At 43.5% G+C, this 15,287-nt stretch overlaps 1 protein-coding gene across 1 annotated transcript; it reads right to left on the reverse strand.

Annotated features, from left to right (window-relative positions):
- Window positions 1-1,683: 1,683 nt before the first annotated feature.
- camkvl (CaM kinase-like vesicle-associated, like) lies at window positions 1,684-9,555 on the reverse strand. Its single transcript, XM_053424726.1, has 11 exons — window positions 9,461-9,555; window positions 8,106-8,237; window positions 7,882-7,956; window positions 6,939-7,077; window positions 5,942-6,062; window positions 5,414-5,489; window positions 5,105-5,241; window positions 4,846-4,924; window positions 4,657-4,744; window positions 4,325-4,333; window positions 1,684-3,156 (listed from the first exon to the last, which is right to left on the reverse strand). The coding sequence occupies exons 1-11, from the start codon at window positions 9,553-9,555 to the stop codon at window positions 1,684-1,686; spliced, it is 2,424 nt and encodes an 807-aa protein (XP_053280701.1).
- Between the last annotated feature and the right edge of the window lie 5,732 nt (window positions 9,556-15,287).

Here is a 15,287-nt window from a genome sequence, read left to right on the forward strand (position 1 = left end):
GTTCTTTCAGCTCCACTGCCGTCTTTGTAATTCCACTAAAACCGTCCAACTGAGTCATCATCTCAAACTTTTAAGAAACAAAACAACTCCAAATGTTTTTTTTTACTTTAATTGAAAGACTTGCAAACAGAGCACGGTTTACATATAGGGACAGAATCGTGGATGTGTAGACGTGGTGGGGAAAAAAGCACAGAAACTTGTTTTACATAGATTTAAAAGCAGAATGAAATTCAGAAAGAAGTTTTTACACAATTAAAAGAAGCAAATACAGACGGCACTTTCCAATTAACAGAACCAAATGAATGTTTCGACAAAACAAACTTTCTGGACAGGACCATAGACTGTATATAAAGATGGACCATAAGTCTACCCCCCAAAAATTGAGGCTAAAGCGTCTTGATCGCCACCTGTTGGCCGGCTGTTGGATAGGTCATAAACCCTACCTGCTCCATGACAGCAGAGGAGACATGGACAACATTAAAAATTCAAGGTGCATGTCAAATATTCTTTTTTGGTGATTTTGGTAAGTTCTTATCATGCTGATGTAGGTTCAATGGTTAATTTATCTGATAAGTTTGGTTTTAATTCGTTATTTGATGATTATGGGCTGAGATGTCATGATTGACAGATGAGACTGATTCATGATTGGTCGAGTTTGTGTATTGACAGGAACTCACTACCTCATCCCATGAATCGCTACTAAGCAGACTCTGGCCTGCAGGATGGAGGCCTTTGCATCCACTATAATTCAGCCTCTTTTTTTCTGATGTAGGGGGAGTAACATGAGATGCATCTTCCAGCTTTATGTACAATCTATGATCAGGACCTTTGGAGAACTCTGGAAAAAGAAGAGGAAATGTGTGTGTGTGTGTGTGTGTAGGTATGTCTGTCTGTGTTTTATTGCAAAGCCTATATACAATAACATCTTGCATCTAAACCTTTTCTCCAGCCCTCCAACATGTGTGGAGTATCTCACGAGACTCTGAGTGATGGTTCAAGTTTAAGGACACTATAAAACAAAAGAAATCTTTTTTCAGCAGCCAGTGGAAATCCTTGATCAGTTTAGTTTCACATACTTCTGTACAACGATGTAACTGCGAGCTGATGATATAGCAGGCTCAATGTACAAGGAATAGTTACATAAATAAAAGGAATGAAAACTTGAAGGAAAATGGATGAGTAGATTTAGAAAAAATAGGTAAAATGTCAGTTTGGATATAAGGAAGGTCACGACGTGAGCAAAGACTATAGGAACCCAGGTGTTTATTTACATTTTCTGGGAATAATGCAAATCAAAACGCTTGCTCAGCTTATTTTACTTGTGTAGCTTTGCGATTTTGAGCTTGGATTTCAATACGAGGTGATTGTGCGGAGTGCATTCATGCACACAATCTGAACTTAAAATACAAACAAACTTGGTGCGATCTTTGTCTTTGCAGCTGCCACACAGACAGATAGAGTACTTTACTCCCCTTAGACCCCAGTTTTCTGAGTGTAATAGGGAGATTACTCCAAACAACCATCAGTGTGAATACACAACCAAACCAAGCAAAACTGTGTATGGTTACTTTTCCTCTGGTTAGCAAACAATATAATACTTCTGGGTGAGGGTCGTTAAACCCTCCAATTTAAACTTTAAATCCAGTGCTGCAGGTGTTGGGTTTTGCATCATGGTCAGCTGCTTTATAGACCCCTGCTCATTCCAGCTCTGGGTGACTGGCTGGGATGTACAGCCCCCCTCTGTCCATCCCCGTCTTCCTGCTCCCCTGCCACCTGGGCTGAGGCCTGTGTGGGTGGAGAGGGTGGGGGGTAGGAGGGCGGAGGGATAGTAAGGCGAGGGAGAGATGGCAGGGCGGGCCTGGGAGAGGTGGGAAGAGGTGGCGGGGTGGCCGAAGTTGCAGTCGAGGAGTGTGCGCGGGACGTGGCGGGCGAGGCTTGTGTGCTCCGGGCACGTGGCTGTTCGGCCGGGCAGTCACTGATCTGCTCCATTAGCGAGGGCATGTCTCCCTCAATCTTCTCCAGCACGGCTGCCATTTGCTTTTCTATCTGCTCTATCACGCTATCCATTTGCCAGTCGCTTGTACAGCTGCTCCTGCTGCCTCCATGCTGTAGCCCTGTTCCATATAACGCTAACCCTCCACCACTTGTATACAGAGAGCTGTATGGACTTACGTAGCTCCCTGACATCCCCATCCCAACTTCTGGGTTGTAAGGTGTGGCATGACGGCCCAAGCTAGCAGAACTGCCAACTGTGTAACAACCCTGTCCGGTCACAGGACCTGCCGGGGCTAAGCTAAACTCAGCACTGTATCTGTCTGTTCTCCTGGCATCCTGATCCCTTCTACCAATAGGGCTAGCATCACCCCTTAACCTAACTCCTAGTCCCACATCTGCCACAGCTCCGGGCCCTATAGCTGGAGTGACTGCCACTGCCACTGACCTTTCTGCCACAGCCTCTGGTAGTTGTGTCTGACACCAGCTTTCGTCCGTCTCGTCCTTTTGTCCCTTCTGAGGGGCTCCTCTCTTCTCTGGTGAGGCCGTAGCATCAGCAGACGCTGTGGGCGGAGTGCCGTGGAGCGTTGCAGCCATTTTACGTTTGCTGTTGGGATCAGGGGACGTGGATGTGTGTTTTTTGTCGAAATTATAGCCTGAAGAACCGTCTGACAGCTTGGAGGGATCATGCATCGCCTCAGGGGTCGGTTTGGATTCTGGAGGAAATCTATTTTGACCCAAATTGGCGGCCATTTTCCTGGTTCCATCACCTGCTGCCTTCTTTGCACCAATCATATCAGGCTCCTCTTGTGTGAGTTTGGTGGCTGCATGTGTCTGACAGAGAGGTTCCTGAATATCGGATGGGGAAGTTCCCACAGACGGGCCTAGAGTCATGTTTATCTCCTCAAGTTTTTCTTCTAGCTTACTCCTCCCCTCATCCTGGTCCATACCTGGTGGCGTGTTTTCAACGGTGACCTCTAAAGACACACTACTTGATGTCACCCCTCCATCACTTGTCCCCTTCTCTCCCTCCTCACTTGTACCCTGAGACACACCGCCCTCGCCGTCTCCTGTCTCCTCGCTGCCCTGACCTTCGGCTGAACTGTCAATTAAACTCTCTGGATTCTTCAGTCGTTGCATGAAGGTGGTCACGCGGATCGCTTTCTGCAGAACAGATAGAGGCAGAGAAAAGGAGAGAAGGATAGCAAGAGGAAGAATATTAAAGAAAACACAAACCCTTGATACTATAGTTGATTATGGTCAAGCATAAAACATAAGCTTCCAAGACAAGCGTTGGACAAAAAGCTTGTCTAGGCACCATGATCTAGGACCATCATACTATGAGATATGATTCACATCAAGTGAACAGTGCAGTTAGATTATTGCCAGTTGTTTACTTCCAAAAGGCTATGACATATTGCCCCCTGTTTTAAATCAATCTCAAGACTCACTCTCCCCAAGCATCTCCTTGACTGCTTGTTGACGGAGTGGAAAAGGCAAATGAGCAGATAAGTGTGAATTTCCTTTCCCTTCACTCATCTCACTCCTTTCAATTTTACAAACACTGAAGGAGTTCAGGGGAATGTGTGATCTTAGAGGTTGTTTCTAAACCAAGGAATTGATTCTCTGGAAGCGAGACAGCCGTTTGGACACATAAATATCACAGAATACAACATGGCTTGACGGAGCAGCTTCTGTATATAGTTTCAAGTATGACTTGAATGTAACACTGAGGTACAGTATGGGACAATGAGCCAGGATTCACGTAAGAGGAATGACAGAGGGCCTTAACAGTTCAAATCACTGCACTTCAACAGTCCACAGTGGCCTATATCCCATATATCCTTTCCATTTCTCCCTCCTTATCTACACTTATGTAAAACAGGTATATGAGCAGCCAACCCTCCTTCCTGTTGTTGATCATTATCTTGTTTGCACCAGTCTGGTTTTACAAACGAGTGCAGATGAGGAGTAAGAAAGGAGCAGAGCGGGCCACTATGAACATCTGAGCCTAATCCAATGAAGACAAGTGGGGCAAAAGTGGATGGATCTCTTCTGGAACAGGCAGAGTGACAGTGGACAGGAACAGAGCTTATGAGAAGAGCTTCACTTTAGCCAAGGCCATGATCAATACATCTCAAAGCAGACTGGGGTTTAACGTTTAATGTGGTTTCTCGTTTGGTTAATTATTATTAACTACATAAACCTTTTTTTGTTTCATGAGGGTGCTCAGCCATATGAAAGATGTTTGTTTATTGAATCATGCCAGACTTAATGTGAGTTTCTGCCCACGCTCCGTCCTTCCACTCTCCCTCAGAATGATCTACAATACCTTCAAGTCCTGGGAACCACATGGGGGAAAGAGAGAAGAGGATTATAGCTGTTACTTTTGCTGTTAATTCAGCACTTCCACCACGATTACCTCCTTCTTTGTCTTCAGCTTTCATTTCCCCCATGACACCCTGATGACCATATACAGTATCATGCAAATTTAAACATGCATCTGCAGAGCTGTATGCGGAACTAAAAGCAGCATCATCATTACAAATAGGCCAATTATTCTCATATTCATTGAAGCCATTTTCAACACAGACGCCTGCCTTCTCCGTGTTATGACAAACTTAATTCGCTTCAATAGAAAAAAAAGGGAAAGCGAATCCGTACCCGCCATTTGGCTTTCGCAAAGTTCTTCTCAAACTGGGCACACACACCATCCTTCAAGTTCTTCTCTGAGGCCCCATTCCCCGCAATCCTGACGCAGGGGACAGACAGCACACAAGTGAGAGAGAGCCCTGAATACGTGTGTCAGAAGGATTTTGTCCTCGTGATTACAGCACATGTGCACAGAGTTACCATTCATGCCAGAGTGCATCCTGTGCAGTGATTCTCAGCATCTGGTCCACCTCCATAAGTCGACAGACAAGCTCCTTAGCTAAAAGAGAAGGAGCAATGATATATGGTATATGATATATTTGACATATGTGATATATTTGACATATGTGACATCAAATATCTTAATTATCTGCCCTTTGAATAAGGGCAACTGACAGGCAAACATATATTCAGAACTTCAGCTGGGTGGTTATTATCAGGGTTTGGTGGAGCCATGTACCTGCAGGTGAAATGTCATCCCAGTAAGGAGTATCAAACTCAAACTCCCCAGCGACAATGCGACAGAAGATGATGCGATTATGCAGATCTGTGTTCTCCTCTTCTGTCTCATCATAAAAAGGAGGGTTACCTGATAAACTGCCAAAAAAGGAAGGAGATAGAGGAAGGGATATAACTCCAAAACCGTTACTACTGGAAACAGCCTTCACAAATAAAGCAAAGCAATTATTCAGCTAAAAGTTTTAGATCGCAGCTGAGTCCTGCAAGATATATTAAAATATAGCTTTGGTATTTACTAATGGAGACTCACAGTATGAACATTATAACACCCACAGCCCAGCAGTCCACAGGACGACCATATCGGTGCCGAGCCACCACTTCAGGAGCTGAGAAAGAGCAAAGAGGAGAACAGGCATACAGTGAGTGACAGAGGAAGATATTTTGAAATGGCATCAGACAAAATTTATAATTTTACCCTGCAAAGACAATAGCTCCAAGTTGCCCTCGCATAAAACTCAGGGAGACAGAGAGTAGTGAGACAGTGCACATGATGTGAGAGGACATGAAAAGAGAGAATGAGTGGGAAAAGGAGGAGGAGGGCAAGAGCTGGATGCTCTCAGTTCTGTGTGTTTTACAAAAAAATTATCATTTTCAACAGAACTCAAAAAAGGTAAAGTATGCCTGCAGGCCTGTATTTACATCAGAAGGCAAAGCTGTTAGAAGTATGCACAGTGTACGAGGATGGAGGACAGAGAAACAAATAGTGGTTTGTTGGAAAGGCTGCTCATTCCCCCCCCCCGGAAAAGCTGTCATCTAATATTGTATTCGAGCATCCTACCCAGGTACTCTGGTGTTCCACAAGGCTCCGTGATGGGTCCGTTCTCAAACCTGGACAGGTAGAAATCTCGCAGAACTACTTTGTTGTGGTTGTTTTCTGTGTAGTACATGAGGTTTTCCAGCTAATCAAAAAGAGGAGAAGAAGAAGAATTATCATACAGATACAAACAAACAGAAGCGCATCTATGTCTAAGTCATTAAGGAAAAGGTCATTGAACACGTTCAGTTTATTTATTTACTATTTTATGTTACTCTGTTTAATACAGCGACAATACCATAATAATAACAACAACTATAATAATAATAACAATTATAAAAATGATAATATAATAGTTAGAGTTGTTAAAAACTAAATGATAACAAGTTCCTAAATCATAAACGGAAAATAGGACCAACAGGTGCATAATAAAATAATGTCATATATAAAAACTAATGGATGACCAGATTCAAAATTACAGCGGTAACCATCTAATGTGTGCTGTAATGTATTCGCTGCATCTTGATTTTTACCTCTGCACTCATCTCAATATGTCATTTTGATTGTGTAGATTTAACAGAGTCCAGATCAAACAGACTGAGAGAAGATTCCGGCTTCTACCAGCAGGGGGAGTCTGAAGCTTAAGAGATGCTGTAATTCCATCCTTATGGGGTGATAATGTGGGATGAAGATATACATCTCTCTTTCTCTCTCTCCCTCTGTGTGTGTGTGTGTGTCACCAGAGACTGCATTAAGCCATAAAGATACTCCCTCGCTAAAAATGTTATCAAATGTTGAGTCATTAACTTAGATGGCAGTGCAACGCTTTTATGTGTCTCTGTAGAGAATCTGTCGACTAAATACTCTAATTGCTTTCAGGGGTGTGGTGGTGAAGACGGCCACTCTATACTCTATAAATCTTTTTGTTATACATTTCATCCTGTACTTTCAAAGAGGCAATAGAAGTGATTAGCCACATGCCACAATGCAGTGAGGGGAAGAGAGGGAATGAGTAGTGCACCTTCAGGTTCCTGTGAACTATGTTGAGGGAGTGTAAGTAAGCTACGGCCTCGAGGACTTGTCTGATGACATTGGAAGCGTCTCTCTCCGTGTAATTCCCCTGGTCCAGAATCCAGTCGAATACATCTCCTCCTGTTGCACTGCAGGCAGTTGCACGTGTAAAAGCACACAACACGAAAACATCAGCGCGCACATCGCCAAATGGACTAATAAAAAATGAACGCAACTTGGCGCGACTGTTAACCACATGTTGCAACACGTTAATTCACTTTAAGCGCTGAGTAACACAGTTATCGAAAGCCCTGTGCTCTTGTTTATAGTCCGTTGGTAAGGCAATCTGCTTCTGCTGGCCCAAAGCTATCACTGCTGAGCAATTTGAAAAGTATTGGTCATTACTCTAAAAGACTTGGTTAACTTTGGATGGTGCACAAATGATCACCCTGAGCATCAGAGGTACCACCTGGACCAAAATGGTGGAGGACAACACAGACAGAGACAGATGCACACATAGATGACTGCGGCCACTTCGGGTGAAGTCAGTCTCCCTGTGTTTCAGTAGCGGAAAGGAAGCTTCAGGGATTCTTACTGCTTTTAAATGCAGTTGACAAAGCCACGAGTGAAGTGGACGGCTCTGGCGAATTGGTCCTAAGCTGCCCGTCGGGAATCTCATACAGCAAACCAGTGTTTCAGGAGCACTGAGTGATGTCGAGTGTTACTAAGAGCAAATCTCTCATCAGATCTAACACCTTCCTCTGCTGCTGAGGGGAGAAACAGAGCACACTGTAATAAGAGGATGGGCTCGATCGCTACCCTGCGGCTGATGGAAACATGGAGGCTGATACACAGTTATCACACACACGCACGCACACACACATCCTTATACACATTGACAGGAATGCATACACGAGAACGATAAATGGAGAAACAATGGGAGGAACACTCACAGTTCCTGGATGATGAAGTATTCTTTCCTGGTCTCATACGTGTCAATCAGCTGAAGGATGTTTGGGTGATTGACCCTGGAACAGCAAAAAGAAGGGCACCAACAATTCACAAATTCATAAACAAGACTGCGGGGGCACATAAATCAAATAACAAAACATGCTCTCATTCTCGCTCTCTCCATTGCCTGATCATTCATCCGTCTGCAAACAGACTGACTGCGTACAATTTCAGGATCATGATTTCGTTCTTGGCAGCCTTGCGGACTTTCCTGCCGTCCTTCTTGAGGAATTTCTTGCAGACAAACACCTTGTCTGTCTGTCGGTCTTTGGCCAGGCACAGCTCGCAGAACTCCTTCCTACACAAGGAGAGAAAATAGACGGAGAGACAGACACGCTAAGAAAAGGCAAAAAAAAGAGAGGCTAATATGATGTTAGAATAAAGAAGACATGTGTAGCTATGTGTTAGAGTTGTTGATAGAGACAAAGAGAAAATGGCCCAAGAGAGAAAAAAACCTTAATATTCAAATTGTGGAGGCAAAGCTGTTTTGGTGAAATATGATAAAAGAATTTAAATGAAGAGGGACTATCAGCTGGGTATTCTCTATTTTGAGCTTCATTCAAACGGATTTTGAGGAGCTGTGTGATGTAAAATTAAAGTACAACGTTGTCAAAGTTCACATTGAATATTTCATGCCCATTAATACTCTCAGGAAGACATGATGGCATCTTTTATCTTCTAAAATACTTATCATTCTAACAATGAAGAAGAACGGGAGGAACAGTTTGTGGGAGCTGTTGGATTACTCTATAGGTCTGTAAGGTTTCATCCCTTACTATCATAAGTGCACAAATTAAATTGATTTGAATTGAACTGAAATTGATTGAATAACATCCAGAATAGGAAAAAGACACAAAAAGCAATCATCACACGTTTCTTCAACACATTATAATATATACACTTAAATTTGTGTTTATCTATGTGTTATGTAAAAGATGAGCAGAAATCTCTGCAGCCAGATGCTGATGTTGCCATATGGCCTCTTACACTAATATGTGTCTGTGTGTCTGTGTGTGTGTATGTGTGTGTGTGTGTGTGTGTGTGTGTGTGTGTGTGTGTGTGTTTCTGTGTGTGTGTGCGTGTGTGTGTGTGTGTGTGTGTCGAAGAGAGGTGTTCAGGGGGAAAAAAAGCGGTCAGTATTTGGCCAGTCAAGCAGCAGAGTGATCTCCACAGCTTTCTGCTTTTCCAGCCAGGATAATGCAATATTTAGACTGAATAAATTATAGACCTCCAACAGTGTGTCACATGAACTGTCATGAGCAAAAACCTACAGACAACTGGTTGGCAAAGATTTAAAAAAAACACATAACACATGTAATTCCTTCTGCCATTCTCTTCACTGATACCTTTTGATTTGCCAAACCAGAATCTGCCGTGCAAATGGTTCCAATTCAATTTTGAAATGATTCATGAAGAGGATATAAAAAACAGTTGGGAGGACTGGAAGGAGTCCATGAATTCTGCATGGTTAGGGAAGGAAAAGGCAACAGAGAAACATGCATGAGGCTTCGTGGGACTTACGCTCGGAGGACCTGTCCAATCTCATATTTCTCCGTGACATCAGACATGCTACTGTACATACGCCCCTCTCGCAGGGCAAGGCAACCAAATGGCATGACGTCATTCACCTGAAAAAATAAAGAGGAAGACATTTCAATCATTGCACTAGAAAGGGGGCGAGTAAACATCAATTATTTTGACGATACCTCGAGGTAACAGAGAGATAAAGGGATTGCAGAGACACATGCACCGGCATGTTAAAGAAGAGGAGGGCACTGATGAAACATCATGAAAGCCTTCAGTGGTTGAAGTCAAAGACACCAAGGGAGGTCTGTTACTATCAGCCATGAAAACACACAGTGCAGGGGAGAACCGCGGCTCGAGCCAAGCCCGTTTCTGAACCAGTCTGGATACTGACAACGCTTCTGGCGGCCTGATTGCGTGCCAACCTTGTCAACAGATACTAAGCTACTCACTAAGCTTCTCTTTACTCTGCTGAAGTCTGCAGATTCTGTGCAACGTCTGTCAAGTTCAAGTTAAACTTTATTTATAAAGGGCAGTGTCCCTGTGTCCCTAAAGCAGCTGGCTTCTCCAGCAATCACTGACAGTACTGGGCTTTAATGACAGGAAAATTAGTTTTTTGTTTGTAGCCCGGTCTGGATGTGTGTGTGTATGTGTGTGTGTGTGTTTGTGTGTGTGTGTGTGTGTGTGTGTATGTGTGTGTGTTTGTGTGTGTGTGTGTGTTTGTGTGAGAGCATTGGATTTGCCGTCTGATCTGCAATAGATCAGCAGTTCATGACCCTTTAGAATTGCGGTGAAAATCCCTAAGAATGACTTTAAATGTCCTTCCTCACCTAGTAACAAAGAAAGACAGACTGCTTGGTCAGAGGTGCATCGGTAACATAATGACCCGAAGGTTTCAAATAGAAGAATTAGACTGTGTTTTCAAATGATGGGTTATCAGAACTGTCTCCAGCTGTTGGATGAGTCAAATCATAGACTGTATTTAAAGATGGCCGCCATGACGGCTCCCTAGAAGTGGAGCCAGACTTTCTCGATATGTTTGGTTTTAATTTGGTCTTTGAATTTATAAAAATGTGGGGGGGATTGATGATTGACACCTGAGACTGACCGCCGATAAGTCAAGCATGTGTGTGTGTAAATTGAAAGAAAAACAGCGGGAACAACTGGCATTGCTCTCAAACTTTTGCCAGTACTGCATAGAGGGTCCGAAACTTTCAGACTGTGGCGCCCTGTGTATTTCAACATGGGATTATTCTTATCACGTCCACTCTAAAATAGCTTGTGACCCCACAGAAGGTCCCAAACGCCCGGGTAGAAAATCAAGGATCTAGAAAGTGAATCAGCAATCGATACGCCATCTCACCACAGCCCTCAGGCAATCCTCACCCACATTCTTTAAACAGGTCTATACTGCAGGACACAGATTCCCTGGAAGCTTCAGCCATCCATCCTCCTGGTCCTTCTCCTACTCCTCCTCCTCCTCCTCCTAAACAATCCACTTTAACCCATTCCTGCGGGATCATTCATTTCTATTATTGCTCTTAGTGGAGATTCCTACACTTTATCTTGTGTCTCTGTCGGGGGCGAAACAAGACGAGTCCATGGAAAGTGACCGATACAGGAAATATGTGATAGGAGGGAATGAGGCATTTGATAGATAGCATTTATTAATGATAGTAATTCTGCAGGCAGGTAATGTTGTAGAGATGAATTCAGGGTTGTGTCGTGTGTCTGAGCGAGAGAGAAAGAAATAAGGAACTAAGAAAAATAGGAAACATTAGGAAAGCAGAAAGTTGATAAAAATCCTCGGATGAAAGGACATTTAGCTGGTGCTAATTAAGGATTAAGAATTGAATATCATGAGATATCCACTCTGTCCCTTTCTGTGTATGTGCATGTGAATGTGTGTAGCATCACAACTGTATATGATAGGGGTTAGAGGTTCTTCTGTGTACGGTGGAGGCAGGGCTGGAGAGTACTGTGTAATCCCAGCACTGGCCGTAATCTCTAATCTGCACGCCTAATCCAAAGCGCTGCATGGGATACACTGCATGTGTATGTGCGCGCATGCACAAGTGTGTATATCTGGGCGAGGGAGCAAATGTCGATGCGGCAGTGTTGAATGTAGCAGATGTGCGTTGGAGCAGAAGGGTGTGTGTTTGCTCGCGCGCGTGCGTGTCGCTCCATATGTGCGTCGCCGTTGGAGTGTAATGCCCCAGTGAAACCGTGGGGACTTTTGCGTTGGATTGAAAAGGCCTAGCTCTGCCAGCAGATTACATAAGAGCAACAACATTCCCATGACAAGGTCCTGGACGGTGGAGGTGATGCTGACTTGATGTGAATGAAGCACATCTGTCACTTTGGGAACAAAATGTCCCCACTAATAACAGATACCCTCACCAATAACTGTTTAATTTTTTCTCTTTACCTGCAGCATAAATTCCCAAATGTCAACTGTTGATGTTTTAAGAGTCTCAACACGCTCTGCAAGGGATTTTGAAATCACAAGCAGTGACATGGGAACAGCCCTTGGAATTTGCCTTTGAATGTATCTTTATGTTTTCACTGGCCTCAGACTTATTTGAAGCTCTTCCTCCAGTTTCTCGACAGTCAGTTTGGGTTTAACTGAAGCTGACAGTTAAAGTGATGTACTCCTCTCTTCGTTGGTGAACACTTAATTCCCAGAGGGCAGTAAAGGTACATGTACCTGGATTCTTCCAAAACAACGGCTTACAATCTGCGATCCAAGTGTCGAGGTGCAAATCAGTTTGTGGTTCTGAATTGTCTCTTTGTGCACTGGTCTCAAAAAGCACCACCACACCCTGAGCTGGTATGAACCTTAAAGATGTTGCAGAGGTGGAGGAGACATGAGAGGAAAAGATGATAGAAGATGGAGGAAAGAGGTGAGAAAGGATGGGAGCCAAAATGCGAGAAGGAGAAAGTCTCTGTGATTAAGTGAAAAGGTGGATGGAGACAATGGAAACCGAACAAAGTGTAAAACAGAGAACTGCAGAGGCAGATTCAGAGTATACCTCTCACCTTCACAGTTTCACAGCTGTGTTGGTTTGTGTGTGTGTGTGAACAATTGCACAAAGTAAATCTGTGTGTGTTAACGTGCGATAATGTGTGATGTGACTCATGTCTATGAGACTATGAGGGGCTGTCCCCAAAGTCAGAAAACACTTCGACAGAGCAACACCTCTACAGAACACACTCACGTCACTCACCCTCCTTAAGACATTGCCAGATTCGTGAAGGCAGCACAAGATTAGAGATTAAATGAAGCATTGAAACCAAATGAGACATTTAACCTCCTTGACACTCGCAGCAGCAGCAGATACTGCTGAGAGTGTCACTGAACTTCACACAATTTTCAAGGTGTTTTCACATTTCAGTGACAGAGATGATAGAACTTTTAATTTATTTTGTTCAGAAATTTAATATAAAATAATCCTAGAGATGTTTTCACTAGTGTGTTTCATTTAAATTATATGAACTGTTGTTTTTTTTACCCTAGAATGCGCCCTTTATATTCAAATACCTTATATTTACATCAGGATCGGGTCCTTTCTACAGAGGTTTTTTACAGAAACGAAGACTGGACTACCTAAACACCTTCTTAATTTTATGACAACTGAAGGCTTCCACAGGTTAATTTTCATGTTTGGAAGGGGATGGTGAGGTGAGGGATATCCAGCTGCAACATGAAACTTCACCACTAGATGTCACTAATTTCTTCACACTGAACCTTTAAAGAATTGCTGTTTTTCACTTTCTACACGTTCATTTCATGCAAAGATGAGAGCACATCAAGCACCATGTTTGGTAAGTTAACTTCATTATAAATGGCTTTGGTAAATGGCTTTGTATTTATATAGCACTTTTCTAGTCTTGATGACCACTCAAATCGCTTTACAGTACAGTTTTACATTCAACCATTCACACACACATTCATACAGTGCATCTATTCACAGCACTTAGTTATTCTATGGGGGGCCATTCGGGGTTCAGCATCTTGCCCAAGGACACTTCAATTTGCAGATAGTCAGACTGGGGATCGAACTGCCGACCTTCATGTTGGGGGGTGACCACTCTACCCCTCAGCCACAGCCGCCCAAGACTATAATGCAGTGAAACACTCTGAATGTCATTGTATTATTTCGGTAATTATGATTGTCATTTTCATTATGAACAGGTACAACTTGACAAAACTGGACAACATATCTCAGCAATTTGAAGAATTTAATTTAGTAAATTAAAGAGTAAATATCCCTCTGTGTATTGTGCATCATCACATTCTCGGGTCGCTGGCCATACCCTGGTATACAGGCGGATATATAAGGTGACCAAAATGAAACGGGGGTTCTGGGTTTGAACATTGCTGGAAACATTTTGGATGTATAGATACACAAGTTAAAAAGAGATTCAAGCACTGACACCTATGCAATGGTTTACTGTACTTTTGCCTATGCCTTCGAAATACACAACCTTTAGCACACACAGCCTCAGGTGTGCCCCACCCCCGCGAGACATAGCACTTCGGCTTCAGCACCTTAAATCAATTTCTCTGTGCACTTCTCAGAGGCTGAGGGTGTTTGTGTGCTTGTTCACAAGTGTTGTGTTTAGGCTGCAGCACGGCACAAAATGAATCGTATAGGAATAGAATATCCTTTTATCAGCTCAGAGGGGAAATGTTTCAGAGGTTCTCGGCGTCAAGGTTATTCTAAGTAAAAGAAAAAGAGCCCCGGCTCAGTCCGGGAAAAAATATCAAACATTCATACCTCATCTGTGAAGGCGAATGGTGCATTCTGCAGCTCAATGCATTCTGCATTTAACGCAAACTGACACACTAAAGAAGATCGGTCTATTACATTAGGATCTGTGTGACAATCTTCTGTGAGTTTGTTATGTATGTATCTAAATATTTTATTTCGACAACTGCCCGTGTGAGGAGGCATTTTGCAGCTTCTTACTGTGTTGTCACTCTCGTGGTTACGTGTGTTTTTTTTTACTGTGTCCTTGTCGCCGTCAAACAGCTGCAGTGCGGCGATGTTTGTAAATCAACAACGATGCCATCATCAGCACCGGCACGATACAAATCCCGCTATCTGTACGATGTGATCAAGTGTTGCAGCATCGGCTCTGTGAGGAGGTGACACTAGATCTGCGGCCTGATAAGATAAACAACAACAACAACAAGATGGTTGTGTGTGTTTGAACCAAAATAAATAAATTTACTAAGTATGTCAACGTTTCGCCTCAGGAGAAGTGTGGGAGCAGCAGGGTCCCTGGCCGACCTTGGGTTACTTCTGCCGCTGTGAACGAGAGATGACAGGCCTCGCACGTCAGAGTCTGTGTGAGCGCAAATCACTTGAGAGATGCACAATGCTGGGTGCACACACACACACACACACACACAGCAGATCCATACACGCAAACACACACATCATAGAACATTAAACCTCACACGTAGTGCACTTCACTGTACAACTGCCTCTACGTGACAGAGAAGTGGACTGAATATATTTGTTCCTCATTAGTGTCTGACATGTCACTCTGCCTACATCTCGGCAGCGTGGACACAGGTGTGTGACTCTACGAGAAAAACACATTTATCTCTTCCACTCTTTGGATCATTTCGCTTACAAACTCCTCTCTGGCTTTCTTCGTTTCTGTTTTTCATTCCCTCTCCTGCACCTTTCGCTGCCTCTGCGTGGCTTTCATCTCGCCGTTTGTTTTGCCCTCGCCCATCCACACATTTTTAGCAGAACTCTACAGCCAGCAAGGTTTAATCAGGGCAATTCCTCACCGAGGTAGTGGAGAA

This window comes from Pleuronectes platessa, chromosome 6 (assembly GCF_947347685.1).
Source record: "Pleuronectes platessa chromosome 6, fPlePla1.1, whole genome shotgun sequence".
Taxonomy (NCBI): Eukaryota; Metazoa; Chordata; class Actinopteri; order Pleuronectiformes; family Pleuronectidae; genus Pleuronectes; species Pleuronectes platessa.

Bases quoted from the DNA above. Each gene is read 5' to 3' on its own strand.
- camkvl (XM_053424726.1), bottom strand. From the start codon at position 9,555: ATGCCATTTGGTTGCCTTGCCCTGCGAGAGGGGCGTATGTACAGTAGC. The intron at 8,238-9,460 runs GTAAGTCCCACG...CTCCTTGTGTAG, and splicing joins ATTGGACAGGTCCTCCGAGC to GAAGGAGTTCTGCGAGCTGT. The intron at 5,490-5,941 runs GTAGGATGCTCG...GCTCTTTCTCAG, and splicing joins TGGAACACCAGAGTACCTGG to CTCCTGAAGTGGTGGCTCGG.